Source organism: Garra rufa, chromosome 10, assembly GCF_049309525.1.
Source record: "Garra rufa chromosome 10, GarRuf1.0, whole genome shotgun sequence".
In the NCBI taxonomy this organism is placed as follows: domain Eukaryota; kingdom Metazoa; phylum Chordata; class Actinopteri; order Cypriniformes; family Cyprinidae; genus Garra; species Garra rufa.
The window spans coordinates 4775876-4792169 of NC_133370.1; the positions used below are offsets into that span (position 1 = coordinate 4775876).

At 28.5% G+C, this 16294-nt stretch overlaps 1 protein-coding gene across 1 annotated transcript; it reads right to left on the bottom strand.

The window, feature by feature from the left end:
- Positions 1-1259: 1259 nt before the first annotated feature.
- On the bottom strand, positions 1260-10408 carry pnhd (pinhead). The gene is made up of 7 exons (XM_073848402.1): positions 10354-10408; positions 8182-8277; positions 7900-8036; positions 6575-6854; positions 4670-4851; positions 3239-3297; positions 1260-1504 (listed from the first exon to the last, which is right to left on the bottom strand). The coding sequence occupies exons 1-7, from the start codon at positions 10406-10408 to the stop codon at positions 1354-1356; spliced, it is 960 nt and encodes a 319-aa protein (XP_073704503.1). The 3' UTR covers positions 1260-1353.
- Between the last annotated feature and the right edge of the window lie 5886 nt (positions 10409-16294).

The following is a 16294-nucleotide window of genomic DNA, read 5'->3' on the forward strand; positions in this document are numbered from 1 at the left end:
CACACACACACACACACACACACACACACACACACACACACACACACACACACACACACACACACACACACACACACACACGTTGGGTTTACATGTTTTATGGGGACATTCCATAGGCGTAATGGTTTTTATACTGTACAAACCGTACTTTCTATCGCCCTACACCTAAACCTAGCCCTCACAGGAGATTGTGCATACTTTTACTTCATCAAAAAACTCATTGTGCATTATTTATAAGCCTGTTTCCTCATGGGGACCTGAGAAATGTCCCCACAAGGTCAAAATCTACTGGTATTCCTATCCTTGTGGGGACATTTGGTCCCCACAACGTGATGAATACCAGGCGCACACACACACACACACACACACACACACACACACACACACACACACACACACACACACACACACACACACACACACACACACACACACACACACACACACACACACACATTAAAGAAAACTATTACTGATATACCAAACAATGTGAAACAAATCTAAACAAAGTGTTGTATTCATCATTAAAATGGCAGACACAGGCCTGGGGACATAGGAAAATGGTGTTATTTGGTGGTTTAAAATACTGTAAATTTTTGAGAATTATTAAAAAACTTAAATATGCTTAAAGTTCAAAAGGTTTTATTTATGTCAAAGGCAACTTTAAAATTAATGTTATTTAAAATGTTAAGGCAATAATATCATTCCTGGGATTCGGCCTTTTGTGTCCCCAGTTAATGACCCTTCTAATAAGTTATAATTCAAATAAGTTATAATTTATTTTACAAGTTTTTATTTACAAAGGCTCTTTATTATATACTTTGTGTATAAATTGTGAATTTTACATTTCATAGTTATAATTTAGAAATAATGACATTTGCTTTTTTTTTTTATTATTGCACTTTGTATTAACTTTTAATTGCCTCTCTATAATGACCTATTGGGGATTACAGTATTTCATAGGTTATTTTGCATATGCGACACCTCTTTGTCATTTGCATTTCTCATTAACACCTTAATTATTGGTTGATTTGTAACGTGATTTAAAACTGGGGCTGAGAAATGATTAGCATTTTTCTTTCTCAACTTTTTATTTAGTTGCTCTGTGCATATTGTCATGTAATCCAAAAATGGACTGAGAGGCTGTTTCTTCACTTTCTGACATAGATTTTATTTACAAAATACTTTTTACATAATTTACATATATTACAGAAAACGACACCATTGCATCATGTCTTTAAAAACACTGTCCATAAATGCACATCTCCAAACCTGACTTTACAGTCATGCAAGTGATCCATGAGGGAAACTTCAAGTGTACTTGCTGAAGACTTCCAGTAGAGGACGCCAAGTTTAAGACTGGCATAGACAGGAAGTGATGGCTAGAACGGTGCGGATTTGGCTGTGTTGACTGAGGAAAGTGTGGCTCTCGTAGTCTTGAGGAACACAAGCGTTGCCCTGTCCTTCAGCCCACAGCAGACATTCACCAAGATCAGATGCACTCCTGCAGAAACACACAAGTCTGTTAGTCAGTGTTCACTAAACATAGATAAAGCAATGGAAAAGGTTCAAAATTGCACTGTAAAAAGGTGTTTCAACACTAAAAATTAAGCAACAGATAAAAAAAAGTTAAAAAAGGAGGTTAAATATATCTGACCCTGGACCACAAAATGGTAAATTTTTTGAAAACGAGATTTATACATCATTAGAAAGCTGAATAAATAAGCTTTCTATTGACATTTGTTAGGATAGGACAATATTTAGCCGAGATACAACTATTTGAAAATCTGGCATCTGAGGGTGCAAAAAAATCTAAATATTGAGAAAATGTTGTTCAAATGAAGTTCTTAGCAATGCATATTACAAATTTACGTGAAGTAGTATATAAAATAGCATTATTTCTCACTAAGCCAAGAACCTTTTGTCTCTCAGCCTATTTTTACATTTGTGCATTACCATATACAAAAGCTATTTTAAGTTGTTAAATGTTAATGGAAACCTCATACAGTGAGTTTGAGCTAAAAAAAACCCTCCAACATAAAAGTATACGTTATTACATGTATACTTTTATATACACTACCGGTCAAAAGTTTAGAATTGTTATGATGCATTTATTTGATATAAATTACAGTAAAAACAACAATAATTATTAATTAATAAAAAAAAAATATTACAATTTAAAATAGCTGTTTTCTATTTGAATATATGTTAAAATGTAATTTATTTCAGTGATGCAAAGCTGAATTTTCAGCTATAGAATTATTATGAAGCTCGTCTAGCTCGCATTTATTTGATTTAAAAAAATACAGTAAAAACAGTAATAATTTGAAAAAATAATTCCAATTTAAAGTAGCTGTTTTCTATTTGAATATATGTTAAAATGTAATTTATTTCAGTGATGCAAAGCTGAATTTACAGCTTTAGAATTATGACGGTGCTCATCTAGCTTGCATTAATTTGATAAAACAATACAGTAAAAACTGTAATAATTTGAAAAATATTACAATTTAAAATAACAGTTTTCTATTTGATTGTATGTTATAATGTAATTTATTTCACTGATGCAAAGCTGAATTTTCAGCATAATTTTTTCCAGTGTTCAGTGTCACAGGATCCTTCAGAAATCATTCTAATATGACGATTTGCTGCTTAAGAAACATTTCTGATTATTATCAGTGTTGAAAACAGTTGTGCTGCTATTGAGCACAAATTAAACGGATTCAAAGTGACGGTAAAGACATTTATAATGCTGAAAAAGATTTACATTTTATATTTTCTATTTATAAGCATATGAGTTTCCAGAAAAAAAACATTGATATTAATGAGATCCATTATTAATAATTGAGCACTGATATCATTTGAGTAATGATGCTGAAAATTCAGATTTGATCACAGAAATCAATTGCATTTTACAATATATTCACATAGAAAACACATTTTAAATTGTAATAAATTTGTGATTTTCCCCCCTAGATTTTTATCAAATGAATACAAGCTTGGTAAATAAGACAGACCTGATTAAACAAAATAATTGCAATTTAAATTATAAAATGTGTTACCTTTTGATAATTGCTTAGAAAACAACGGAAATCACATTTGAAATAAACTAAAAAGAGACTTAGGATTAAAGACGGACTGAAGTGTCAAAGCAAACAGCGTTGTGTTTTAGTGTGCACTGTAAAGTGTGTGATCATGTGTTTGCTTAGCTGTGTGTAAAGTCAAAGAGTGCGGCGTGTACCTGAGAAGACAGCGGCTCCCTGAGGTGCAGCTTCCCAAACATCTGCCAACATCTATTTCCTGTAAGAACATTAGCAACACAAGAGAGAGAAGCCATCAGTTCACCACCTGCTGTTAATGCGGGACGGCCTCTTAACATGCTAAGTGCTTTGATTTGGCACCTGCAGGGACCATTTGTGGCCTCCTCGCACCTTTTGCGAATGCAGCGACAGACACTTTCAGTACGCACACAGGATTGCCATTAAACTTCAGAACTTGAGGATTTAATATGATTAGTATCTGTTTTAGAAACTAATACTTAATATGAAATTAAAACTGCTTTTCAAGGGCGCTTTTCGTTTCTTGGTATAAAGTAAAATAAAAATATAACCTTAAAAAACAAGCATGTCAAATATTTTAAAGCTGCACTAAACTTCATTGGTCTAAAACAGAATATAATGAAAAATATAAAGAATTCATTTTTGACTCTGCGTTTTAAATATTGGGACATTTTGTCACTTTTTCATGCTATTTTGTCTCAGAAATAATGTTAAAATTATTTCTAGTGTCTTTTTTAAGGACATTTTGGAGCATGCACACTTGTTTTGTGTGTAATCTAATTGCAAGCTTTCCTAAAGGGTTTTTCAGTCAATAAGTAGTTGTTTAGTGTTTAACATCTTCATGCATATCCACATTTGAGTTCAATGCTGTCCAATCATGGAAATGTGAACTGGAAATGTTTGGAGGGGGAAATGGATCAGGTCTCTGCGTTTTAAATATTGGGACATTTTGTGACTTTTTCATGCCATTTTGCCTGTTAAAATAATTTCTAGTGTCATTTTTAATGAAATGCAATGACCATGCACACTTGTTTTGTGTGTTATCTAATTGCAAGCTGTGCTAAAGGTTTTTTTAATCACTAAGTAGTTGTTTAGTGTTTAACATCTTCATGCATATCCACATTTGAGTTCAATGCTGTCCAATTATGGAAATGTGAACTGGAAATGTTTGGAGGGGGAAATGGATCAGGATCCTGATCTTTAAGTCTAACAAATGGAGAAAACAAGGATCACATGGAAATGACTAATTTCCTTTCTGAGCAGCATTTCCTGGTGGTTTAGCATTAGATGACTTCATTGCATTTCAGTAAAGACTAGTTATTAGTTGGTCCTGTCAGAGGCTCTTAGGCTAACTAAACTTTTTAACTAACCCGCTGACCACTGTAATATGTAATAATATAATTTTTTTTTTTACATTTTTACATTTAATGGCTGAAGTTTTTACATTTAATGGCTGAAGCAACCAAATCAGACAAATGAAATGGTTTAGAATAAAGTGTTAAAAGGCCATGAAACTAATGAACCACATTTAGAAATTGGTTGAAAATCCTGGAAATTGTCACAAAAAACTCAGTTAAAATGCAATTCATGCAATTGTTTGCTTGCTAACTCACCCTCAGACTTTCTACTTTGACTCCGTAATCGTTGTATGTAATCTCATAATGATACTCCACATATGGGATTCGGTAACATCCCTCCATTAGTTTGCATTGAGCCACCGTTTGGATCAACTCCACTTTGTTTGGAGTTTCAATGAGAGTGGAATCAAACTTAGTCGGTACGCATGAAAATCCCTCTGTAAGGTAAAATAGATGAACAATCTTGATTAGAAAATGATGCAAAATCAGTAGGCATATGAAGAGTTCATTTGCAAAAACAACTAATTTTTAGCAATTTTCAAAAATCATGTTTTAAAATACAGTAAAAAAATATATATAAATTACAATTGAAAATAACTGTTTTCTATTTGAATGTGTTCAAATGTAATTTATTTTAGTGATGCAAAGCTGAATTTTCAGCTTTAGAATTATTATGACGCTCATCTAGCTTGCATTTATTTTAAGAAAAAACCCCCCAATAAAAACAGCAATAATTTGAATAAATTTTATAATTGAAAATAACTGTTTTCTATTTGAATATGTATTAAAATGTAATTAATTTCAGTGATGCAAAGCTGAATTTTCAGCTTTATGATTATTATGATGCTCATCTAGCTTGCATTTAGTTGATAAAAAAATACAGTAAAAACAGCAATAATTAAATTAAAAAATACAATTTAAAATAACTTTTCTATTTGAATATATGTTAAAATCTAATTTATTTCAGTGATGTAAAGTTGAATTTTCAGCTTTAGAATTATTATGATGCTCATCTAGCTTGCATTTATTTGAAAAAACAAACAAAACAAACAATAAAAACAGCAATAATTTTAGTGATGCAAAGCTGAATTTTCAGCTTTAGAATTATTATGACGCTCATCTAGCTTGCATTTATTTTAAGAAAAAACCCCCCAATAAAAACAGCAATAATTTGAATACATTTTACAATTGAAAATAACTGTTTTCTATTTGAATATGTATTAAAATGTAATTAATTTCAGTGATGCAAAGCTGAATTTTCAGCTTTATGATTATTATGATGCTCATCTAGCTTGCATTTAGTTGATAAAAAATACAGTAAAAACAGCAATAATTAAATTAAAAAATACAATTTAAAATAACTTTTCTATTTGAATATATGTTAAAATGTAATTTATTTCAGTGATGCAAAGCTGAATTTTCAGCTTTAGAATTATTATGATGCTCATCTAGCTTGCATTTATTTGAAAAAACAAAACAATAAAAACAGCAATAATTTGAATAAATATTACAATTGAAAATAACTGTTTTCTATTTGAATATGTATTAAAATGTAATTTATTTCACTGAATTTTCAGCTTTAGGATTATTATGATGCTCATCTAGCTTGCATTTAGTTGATTAAAAAAATACAGTAAAAACAGCAATAATTAAAAAAATACAATTTAAAATAACTTTTCTATTTGAATATATGTTAAAATGTAATTTATTTCAGTGATGCAAAGCTGAATTTTCAGCTTTAGAATTATTATGATGCTGAAAAATTTAGTATTTTCTATTTATAAATATATCAGTTTCCAAAAAAATATTAAGCAGCAAAACATTGATACTAATGAATACCATTATTAATAATTGAGCAACAATATTAATCAAGCAGCGATTCAGTACATCAGAATGGTTTCTGAAGGATCATGTGACTCTGAAGACTAGAGTAATGATGCTGAATATTCAGATTTGATCACAGAAATCAATTGCATTTTACAATATATCAAATATATAAAAAATATGTTTTTTTTTGTGCATTCCAATTAATCTTAATCAAACTGATTGATTGAGATTAATTTTAATGCACAATGAAAATATTAGTTAATAGGTTTGATTATTAGAGGTATATTCCAATGCACACTGATTATAGAGGGACTTTTATTTTGTTTTTCTTACCTGGTGCCCCTTTTGATCCGACACATTTGCCAGCGTCTATGACGGTCTCGTATGGCGTCTCAGAGTAGTATGTTTTAAGTGATGGTGCTCGGACACACTGGCTCATTTTGGCTTCGCAGTGACAGTCTTCGATGATCTCGACCTCCCGCAGACCTTCATACAGCATCACACGGTCCACACGCACCCCGGACGGCTCACAGGTGGAGCTCAAGCCGCAGGAAGGGGAACCGCTGATGGAGTCTGCCGCTCCTGAGGAGGAGGATGGATCCAGACGCCTCATCTATAGTGGTTATGGAAAAAATGTTAAATTGGGCTTGAATGAATAATGAATAATGCATTATTGTAGATACTTACACTGAAATGAAAACACTTCTTTGAGGAATCAAATTTGACTTAAAAATGTTTTTGTGTAAATATGTGTAATTTATATGTAAATATCTAAATTTATAAAGTATATACTTTCTATAATTAATTTATATATATATATATATATATATATATATATATATATATATATATATATATAAATAAAAATATTTATAATTTCAAAATATTTTTTATTATACATTTTATTTTTTATTATATATAATATAATTATAAATATATGATTTATATAAATATATATGGTGCATATTTTATATATTGATTGTAATAATTTATAGCATTATTATTATTTATTTTATTAAATAATAATTTATTAATGTATAATCACCATTCAAAAAGCATTAATTAAATGAATTTAACACTTATTTGAGGAATTAAATTTGACTTAAATGTATTTTGTATAAATGTATGTGTAATTTATATGTAAATATATAAAGTATATACTTTTTATAATTAATTTATATTTATTTAAATTATATATATACACACATACATATATATACATACACACACACACACACACACACACACACACACACACACACACACACACACACACACACACACACACACACACACACACACACACACACATATATATATATTCATAATTGTAAAATAATACTACATATTAATATATATATATATATATATATATATATATATATATATATATATATATATATATATATATATATATGATTTATATAAATATATGATGCATATTTTATACACTGATTGTATTCATTTATAACATTATTAATATTATTTATGTAATTAAATAATAATTAAATAATATAAAATCACCACTCAAAAACGCATTAGTTAAATAAATGGACGTGAATGTGTATATTTATATGTACTCTTTTTTTAAAAGAGTGTTGTTTGTTTTCAACTCGATAAATGTCGCCATCTTGTGGTTAGCTGTAGAATTGCTTTACCTTTTTGTGTCGCAGGAAATCTAGCATTGAGGAATATTTGGTCCTTAGCCCCGCCTCCAATAATGTAGAACGTGCTGATTGGCCACAATGCGTTCTGCACACGCCCACATCAACATTCACAGGACTGCCAGAAATATCTGTCACATAAAAATAATAGAAATTAAGTGACAGTTACAGTCATAAAAAACTACTATTTAAACAGCAAGATTTAACAACATGACAGACAGCATTTAAAGTGTTTTTATTCATCTATTTATAAAATATAAAATAACTAAATCAAACCTTTGCCGATGTAGATGACGTGACTCTGACGTCGGCAGCAGGCTCTCTCTGTGAACAAATTTCTGGATTCTGTGTTTTTACCTAAAACAGCTGTGACTGAATGACACAAATAAGTGATATTAGCTTAAACTTAAACTTAGATTGAGAAAAAGCATCATTTACATGGAATTGGCAAATTGTTCTAATACAGTCAATATAAAGACTAATGTGACCAGGGATATTATTGGTAATAAAAAAAAAAAATAATAATAATAATAAAAAAAAATAATAAATAAATAAACAAACTGAAAAAAAAAAAAAATGTTTTATAAAAAATGTATTTAAGCCAGTGGTCAAGGCAACATTTCTTTTTAAGTACTAAAATAATTCAAATTAAAACTGAAATAAAAAAAAAGAAAAGCATAACTCAATTACTGCAACTAAAAATTAAAAATATACATATGAAACTAATTCAAAATTGAAAACTTGAGATAAAACTGAAATAAAAAGAATAAATACTATATAGACATATTATAAAACAAATATATAAATAAATATGACAAAAACATCCAACAACTAAACTTTAAAATTAAAAACAAATATAAAAACTAACTCAAAATACTCTTTTGGTCAGTTTAATCTGTTTTTAAGTTTAAATACTAAAATAATTAAAATTAAAACGAAAAAAAAAAATTAATTAAAACTTTGTATAAAAAAAATAAATTAAAATGACAAGCATGTGTGTGTGTGTGTGTGTGTGTGTGTATATATATATATATATGTGACAAAAAACATCCAACTAAATTACTAAAACTAACTACACTTTAAAATTAAAAACATAAATATAAAAACTAATTCAAAATGTTATTTTGGTCAGTTTAATGTATTTTTAAGTACTAAAATAAGTAAAATTTAAACTGAAATAAGATAAAGAAAAACTTTAAATTGACAATTAAAACTGACAAGCATAACAAAATTACTACAACTACAAATTAAAAGTATAAAAATGAAACATTCAAAACTGAAAACTGGCATTAAAAGAAAGAAAAAAAAATACTATATAAACATTAAAAAATATATAGGACAGAAACATTCAACAAAATCACTAAAATTAAAATTAAAAACAAAAATAAAAACGATATTATTTTAGTCAGTTCAATCTGAAGTACTAAGATTACTAAAACTGAAATAAAAAGGAATAAAAACTATATAGACCTATTTTTAAAAAAAATACTAATGACTAAAACATAACAAAATTACTACAACTAAAAATTTAAAATATAAAAATGAAACAAATTCAAAATTGAAAACTGAGATAAAACAGAAAAAAATTAATAAGAAAATACTATATATAGACATATTAAAAAAATACACATGACAAAAACACCCTTCAAAATTACTAAAACTAACTAAAATTAAAAAGCATACAAATAAAAACAAATTCAAAAAATATTTTGGTCAGTTTAATCTATTTTTAAGTTTAGGTATTAAAAAAAAACTTTAAAACTAAAATAAAATTTGTATAAAAAATGACTTATTTTGGTCTGAAGTACAAAGATTACTAAAACTGGAATAAAAATTGCTACAACTAAACATTAAAAACATAAAAATGAAACTAATTGAAAATTGAAAATGGATAAAAACAGAAATTAAAAAAAAATACATTATAGACATATTAAAACATACATATGACAAAAACATCCAACAACAACATAAAAATAAAAACAATATTATTTTGGTCAGTTTAATCTATGGTACTTAGATTACTAAAACTGACAAAAAAACACACTAAAAACAGACCTATTAAAAAAAAAACTTTAAGTAGAAAATATAAAAATAAATACAAATCTAGTAGAATTCAAAAATAAAATGCAGTACATAAAAATCATGGTACATTATCTGTCATAAATGACTGTGGCAGTACCATAGTATCAGATGCCATTGCACATGAAACATATCATGATGGTGAATTATTACCATATTTATAAACCAATGCATTAAAAAGGAACTACAAAACATGGTCTTTCCATAACATATGTACCAAAAGTGTCATTTTAACCTTATAGCATCATATTTTATCAATCACATGACTGATTGCATTCAGTCAAAACAGACTATATTACACTCACACGCTCCATTAAAAGAAGATGATCTTGTACAATAAGACATCTGATAAAAGATAAAATCACTCACAGGTCTGATGGACGACGCAGAGCAGAAGAAACAGCAGCAGCGGCAGTAAATCCATAGTAATGTTCCTCAAACACGCACCACGTCAGGTCTGTGCCTTCAGTCCCACTCCTCTGGGATATTTATACCTGCATCCACAAACGCAGCATGTTAAGTGAATGGCAGAGAACTAATCTAATTTCCATGACTCTAATGCCTGCTGTTAGGAGGGCAGCAGATCAAAGAGCATCTCCTCCACACCTCTTCAGCTCAGACCCATCCTTTCACTAATTAAGTACTTAAGGGACTTTGAGCTACTAAGCGGCCCTCTTTCAAAGGTATTAATCATCTTTTATCTCAGGGGGAAGGTGTTTAGCACCTCCACTTAAAACAAAATGGGCTCAAAGCATGTAAACGGGCCCCTGCCCCCTGTCGAGAGCGGCCCGGGACCTTTGTGTTTATTCCACATCGGGACAAATGGTGCGTGTCAGTCTGTTTCAAAGTGCAAGACTGTCTTCTCTCTTTATATCTTTATTTCTCATGTTTATTAAAGATTGAAAGTTTATTAAAGTCCTAACTTTTATACTAAAGTTCTGGAAAACATCCGAAAATTATGATCTATCCCTTTTTACTATATTTTATATAAATACATATATATACAAAAACACAATTTATTGTTATAATATTAAAAACATAATTTATTATTTTATATAATATTTAGATATAATAATTAAATACAAATACAGCTCAAAAATGGTAAAAAAAAATCTATCTATCTATCTATCTATCTATCTATCTATCTATCTATCTATCTATCTATCTATCTATCTATCTATCTATCTATCTATCTATCTATCTATCTATCTATCTATCTAATCACTTTATTCTATATAAATATAAAATGTATATATGCCTAATTGATTAATACAATATCAATTACATAATTAATTATAATTTGAAATACATAATTTATGATTATAGATAATATTTAGATATAATAAATTATTTAAATATAGCTCCAAAAAAAAAAAAAAAACAATCCCTCAAAAACATACAGATTTTTGCAGGCTGTTTCTTGTATAATTGTTTATAATATTTAGATAAAAATTATAAATAACTAAATAAATAATTAATCCCTCTAAAACAAAAAAAAAAAAATTAAATCTATCTTTTTCTCTTTATTCTTTATAAATATATAATGTATAATTTATATATAAATCCATAATTTATTAATATAATGTTAAAGGCATAATTTATAATAAATATATAATATTTAAATATAATAAATAATTTAAACATAGCTCAGAAATAAAAATAAATTATTCTAAATGATTTTTTATAAATAAATAATCCCTCAAAAACATAATATATTTTTGTAAGCTGTTTCTTGTATAATTGTTAATAATATTTAAATATAATAAATAATTTAAATATAGCTCAAAAATTTTAAGTAACTAACTAAATAAATAACCCCTCTAAAACTAAAATGTTTATCTATCTATTCCTTTCTCTTTGTATAATTTATATATAAATACATAATTCATTAATATAATATTAGATACATCATCTATTATAATTTGAAATGCATTATTTTATATAATATATAATATTGATATTATATATAATATTTAAATATAATAAATATTTGAAATATAGCTCAGAAAATGTAAAAATAAAATAAAAATAAAAATAAAAATACATAATTTAAAATTATACATTATATTTAGATAATTTAAATATAGCTCAAAAATTTTACAATAAATAAATAAATGTAAAAAGTGGTTCACATGAACTCAATTTATAAACATACAATTATTTATGGGATTATAGATTTTTGTAGGCTGTTTTGGTTATAATTGTTTATAGCACTGTGTATATTTTTGCGATATGTTTTTTGTGTTTTGTTGGATATTGACTTAAATTTGCCAAAGTTAAAGTCTATCTATCTATCTGCTATTAAAAAGTTAATTGAACACATTATTAGGAAATATAAATCATTATCAAAAGTGTGAATCCATCAACTGGTCATTTTCCTGTGAAAACTTACTAACACACATTTCAATCTCAGCTCTATTGTATAATTATATTATATTGTTGATGTTGCATTTCCTGCATTATTTTACTTCATGTGTATTGGGTGTGTTTCTCTGCTCTGATGTTTCCTCCTTTTGAGCTGTTTACACTTCAATCATTACAATCACTAAACAGGTTTCACCTCGCACTACAAAGACCAATGCCAACTGATTACGGCAACACTGCCGCTGATTAACCCACTAATCTGGTCAAAGAAACTAGTAAATCACAACTAATCAGTCATGATTAGCTTTCTACTAGCGTACTGTTTGCTGTGCTGTTTACATCCATCAGATGTTTAGACACATGCAACAGTATACGTGAATATGAAATAGGATGCTTTGACCTCAAAAGCAGCCATTTTCCATAATAATGCATTCAGAGAGATCCAAGACCCTCCTCCACATGAAGCATATGAATTGAGGGAAAGTTTCAAAGAGAAAAGCAGAGATGAATGAAGCTCGGATGTTGGAGGCCCTCCATTTCTAAAGAAAGAAAGCTGCTTCGACAATAATGTTAGCAATGAGGGGAGAGAAATGGACCTTTAAAACAGAGAGTTTATAGAGATAAAGCACATGCAGAATGTTGAAATTTTGAGGATAAAGTCGAATTGTTTTAAGAATAAGTCAAAATGTTTTTAAAATCAAATCAAAATGTTTTGAGAATAAAGTCAAAATGTTTTGAGAATAAAGTTGAAATGTTTAGAGAATAAAGTCAAAATGTTTGGAGAATAAAGTTGAAATGTTTAGAGAATAAAGTCAAAATGTTTTGAGAATAAAGTTGAAATGTTTAGAGAATAAAGTCAAAATGTTTTGAGAATAAAGTTGAAATGTTTGGAAAATAAACTTGAAGGCCTGGTTTCACAGACAGGGCTTAGACTAAGCCAGGATTAGCCCCTAGTTCAATTAGGACATTTAAGTAATATTTATAAAAATGCTTAGAAAAAAAACATTACTGGTGAGCATCTTGAGACAAAACAAAGGCGCTGATATAATTTAAGATTAGTCAGTGCAAATTTCTTTCAGTTGAAACAGCTCAGACTTACATTTTAGTCTTAGACTAGGTTAAGCCTTGACTGTGAAACCGGGGGAAAATGTTTAGAGATTAAGTCTAAATTTCAAGAATAAAGTCGAAATGTTTCGTGAATAAAGTCGAAAATACGAGAATAAAGTTGAAATGTTTAGAGAATAAAGTCAAAAAGTTTTGAGAATAAAGTTGAAATGTTTAGAGAATAAAGTCAAAATGTTTTGAGAATAAAGTTGAAATGTTTTGAGAATAAAGTTGAAATGTTTTGAGAATAAAGTCAAAATGTTTTGAGAATAAAGTTGAAATGCTTAGAGAATAAAGTCGAAATGTTTGGAAAATAAACTTGAAATGTTTAGAGATTAAGTCTAAATTTCAAGAATAAAGTCGAAATGTTTCGAGAATACAGTCAAAATGTTTTAAAAATAAAGTTGAAATGTTTAGAGAATAAAGTCGAAATGTTTGGAAAATAAACTTGAAATGTTTAGAGATTAAGTCTAATTTTCAAGAATAAAGTTGAAATGTTTCGAGAATAAAGTCGAAAATACGAGAATAAAGTTGAAATGTTTTGAGAATAAAGTCTAAATGCTTCAAGAATAAAGTCTAAATGTTTTGAGAATAAAGTCGAAATGTTATGACAATAAAGTGTAAAAGTTTTGAGAATAAAAGACAAAATGTTTTGAGAAAATAGTTTAAATGTTTGGAAAATAAAATTGAAATGTTTTGAGAATTAAGTTGGAAATGTTTGGAAATAAAGTTGAAATGTTTTGAGAATTAAGTTGAAATATTTGGAAAATAAAGTTGAAATGTTTTGAGAATAAAGTCGAAATGTTTTGAGAATAAAGTCGAAATGTTTAGAAAAAAAAGTCAAAATTTTTCGAGAATAAAGTAAAAATTACGAGAATTAAATCGTAGCAATTAGTAATATTTTAATTAATTAATATTTTAAGAGTATAGCCTGCTTGTGCAAGTGGCTTGGATTGGGAGCACTGGGAGAAATTGCCAGGCCACCAGTGCTGCAGTCTGGACCATTTGAATACACAATAGGCTGAAATATACTCTCAAAATATTACAACTTTAATATTGTAATTGCTACAAATTAATTCTCATAATTTTGACTATATTCTTGAAACATTTCAACTTTATTCTCGAAACACTTCGACTTTATTCTCGTAATATTACAGATTTATTCTCGTAATTTCAATTTTCGAAATATTGCAACATAATTCTTGTTATTGCCACAAATTAATTCTCATAATTTTTACTTTATTCCTGAAATATTTAGACTTTATTCTCGTAATATTTCGGCTTTACTCTCGTAATTTCAACTTTATTCTCGAAATATTACAAGTTTATTCTTGTTATTGCTACAAATTAATTCTCATAATTTTGACTTTATTCTCGAAACACTTTGACTTCATTGTCCAAATATTTTGACTTTATTCTCGAAATAGTACAACATTATTCTTGTTATTGCTACAAATTAATTCTCATAATTGTAACTTTATTCTCAAAATATTTTGACTTTAGTCTCGAAACAATTAGACTTTATTCTTGTAATTTTGTCTTTATTCTCAAAATATTTTGTCTTTACTCTCGAAACATTTTGACTTTATTCTTGAAAATTTCAACTTTATTCTTGTTATTTTGACTTTATTCTTAAAATATTTCAACTTTATTCTCAAAATATTATGACTTTAAACTCGCAATCTTAGAAACGCTGGTTTTAGTATTTTGAAACTTCACATGACATTTCACTACGATCCAGATCTATAGTAGTTAATTTCATGATTTTATGGACAAAATATTACATTTCATTAAGGAGCAAATTCTCTTTGGATATAATAATTTAAGTATTTTATATAAACTATATATATATATTATATATAGAGTTGATATTGAAATGTTTTTTTTACTGCGGTCATCACTGCTGTTGTTTATGAGTGTTCTAAAAAATGTAATTATTTTAAAAGCATGTTCTGATCCTACTGTCCTTTAATAATCTAGAATGTAATGCAAAATACAGCCTTAATAATATTTTAAACCAGTTTTAACTATAATTTTTATGCTTTCATATATGAAAACATCTACCTGCCAAGACTCCTCTTCTGTCAGCAGAACGAACTGCAGCGGATCAGATGTGAGTCATTTTCTCTGTGACAGACAGACAGACATCAGACAGACAGACTCGTCCAGCTCTCTCTTATGCCAGACGTCTGGTCCTGATGGAGATTGTGGCTGTCGGTTTATCCTTTGGTCTGGAGGCGCTCAAGGAGACGCCCTGTTACAACCATCAGAGAAAAACAGTCTTGTATAATTAGGTCATATTATGCAGTAGTTATAACACATAATTGACTTCTACACTGCTCATTCCTGTATGAGGAGAGAACTAAAGAAATAGATGTTAAAAAAGTAAACTACTATGTGTGTTTTCGACCCCAGCAAGCATGCAGAAAAACACAGAAAACATCTATAAACAACTAAGAATAGAATAGAACCACCTAGTATTGTTGAAGCAACCACTCAAAACACCTTCGAACTCCATAGTGATGCAAAATAGGAGCCAGACACACAAACCTAAATTCTGGTTGCACGTGGAGCGAGTGACAGACAGCTGGACGCTGTAATCCCCCGGCAGGAGGGGTCAGAGTTGAGTCACCTGTCTGTAGGTGAGCGTGTGAGACGGGATTACATAGACATGAAACAGAGAGTGGCACTCTGTGTGACGGGAACAAGCGGACCGCGTGTGTCTCACTAAAAGATTCTAGTATACTGAGAAGAGCGTTATTAAATAATACCTGCCTGATTTAATAAGATTGTTCTTCATATGTATGATCAACAATACTGGGATCTTGAACTGTTTACTGGA

Excerpts from the sequence above, each read along its gene's own strand:
- pnhd (XM_073848402.1), bottom strand. The coding sequence starts at position 10,408 with ATGGATTTACTGCCGCTGCTGCTGTTTCTTCTGCTCTGCGTCGTCCAT. Across the intron at positions 8,278-10,353 it reads CTGCGTCGTCCATCAGACCT|TCACAGCTGTTTTAGGTAAA; the intron begins GTGAGTGATTTT and ends TGTGTCATTCAG. Across the intron at positions 1,505-3,238 it reads GGGAGCCGCTGTCTTCTCAG|GAGTGCATCTGATCTTGGTG; the intron begins GTACACGCCGCA and ends GTGTTTCTGCAG.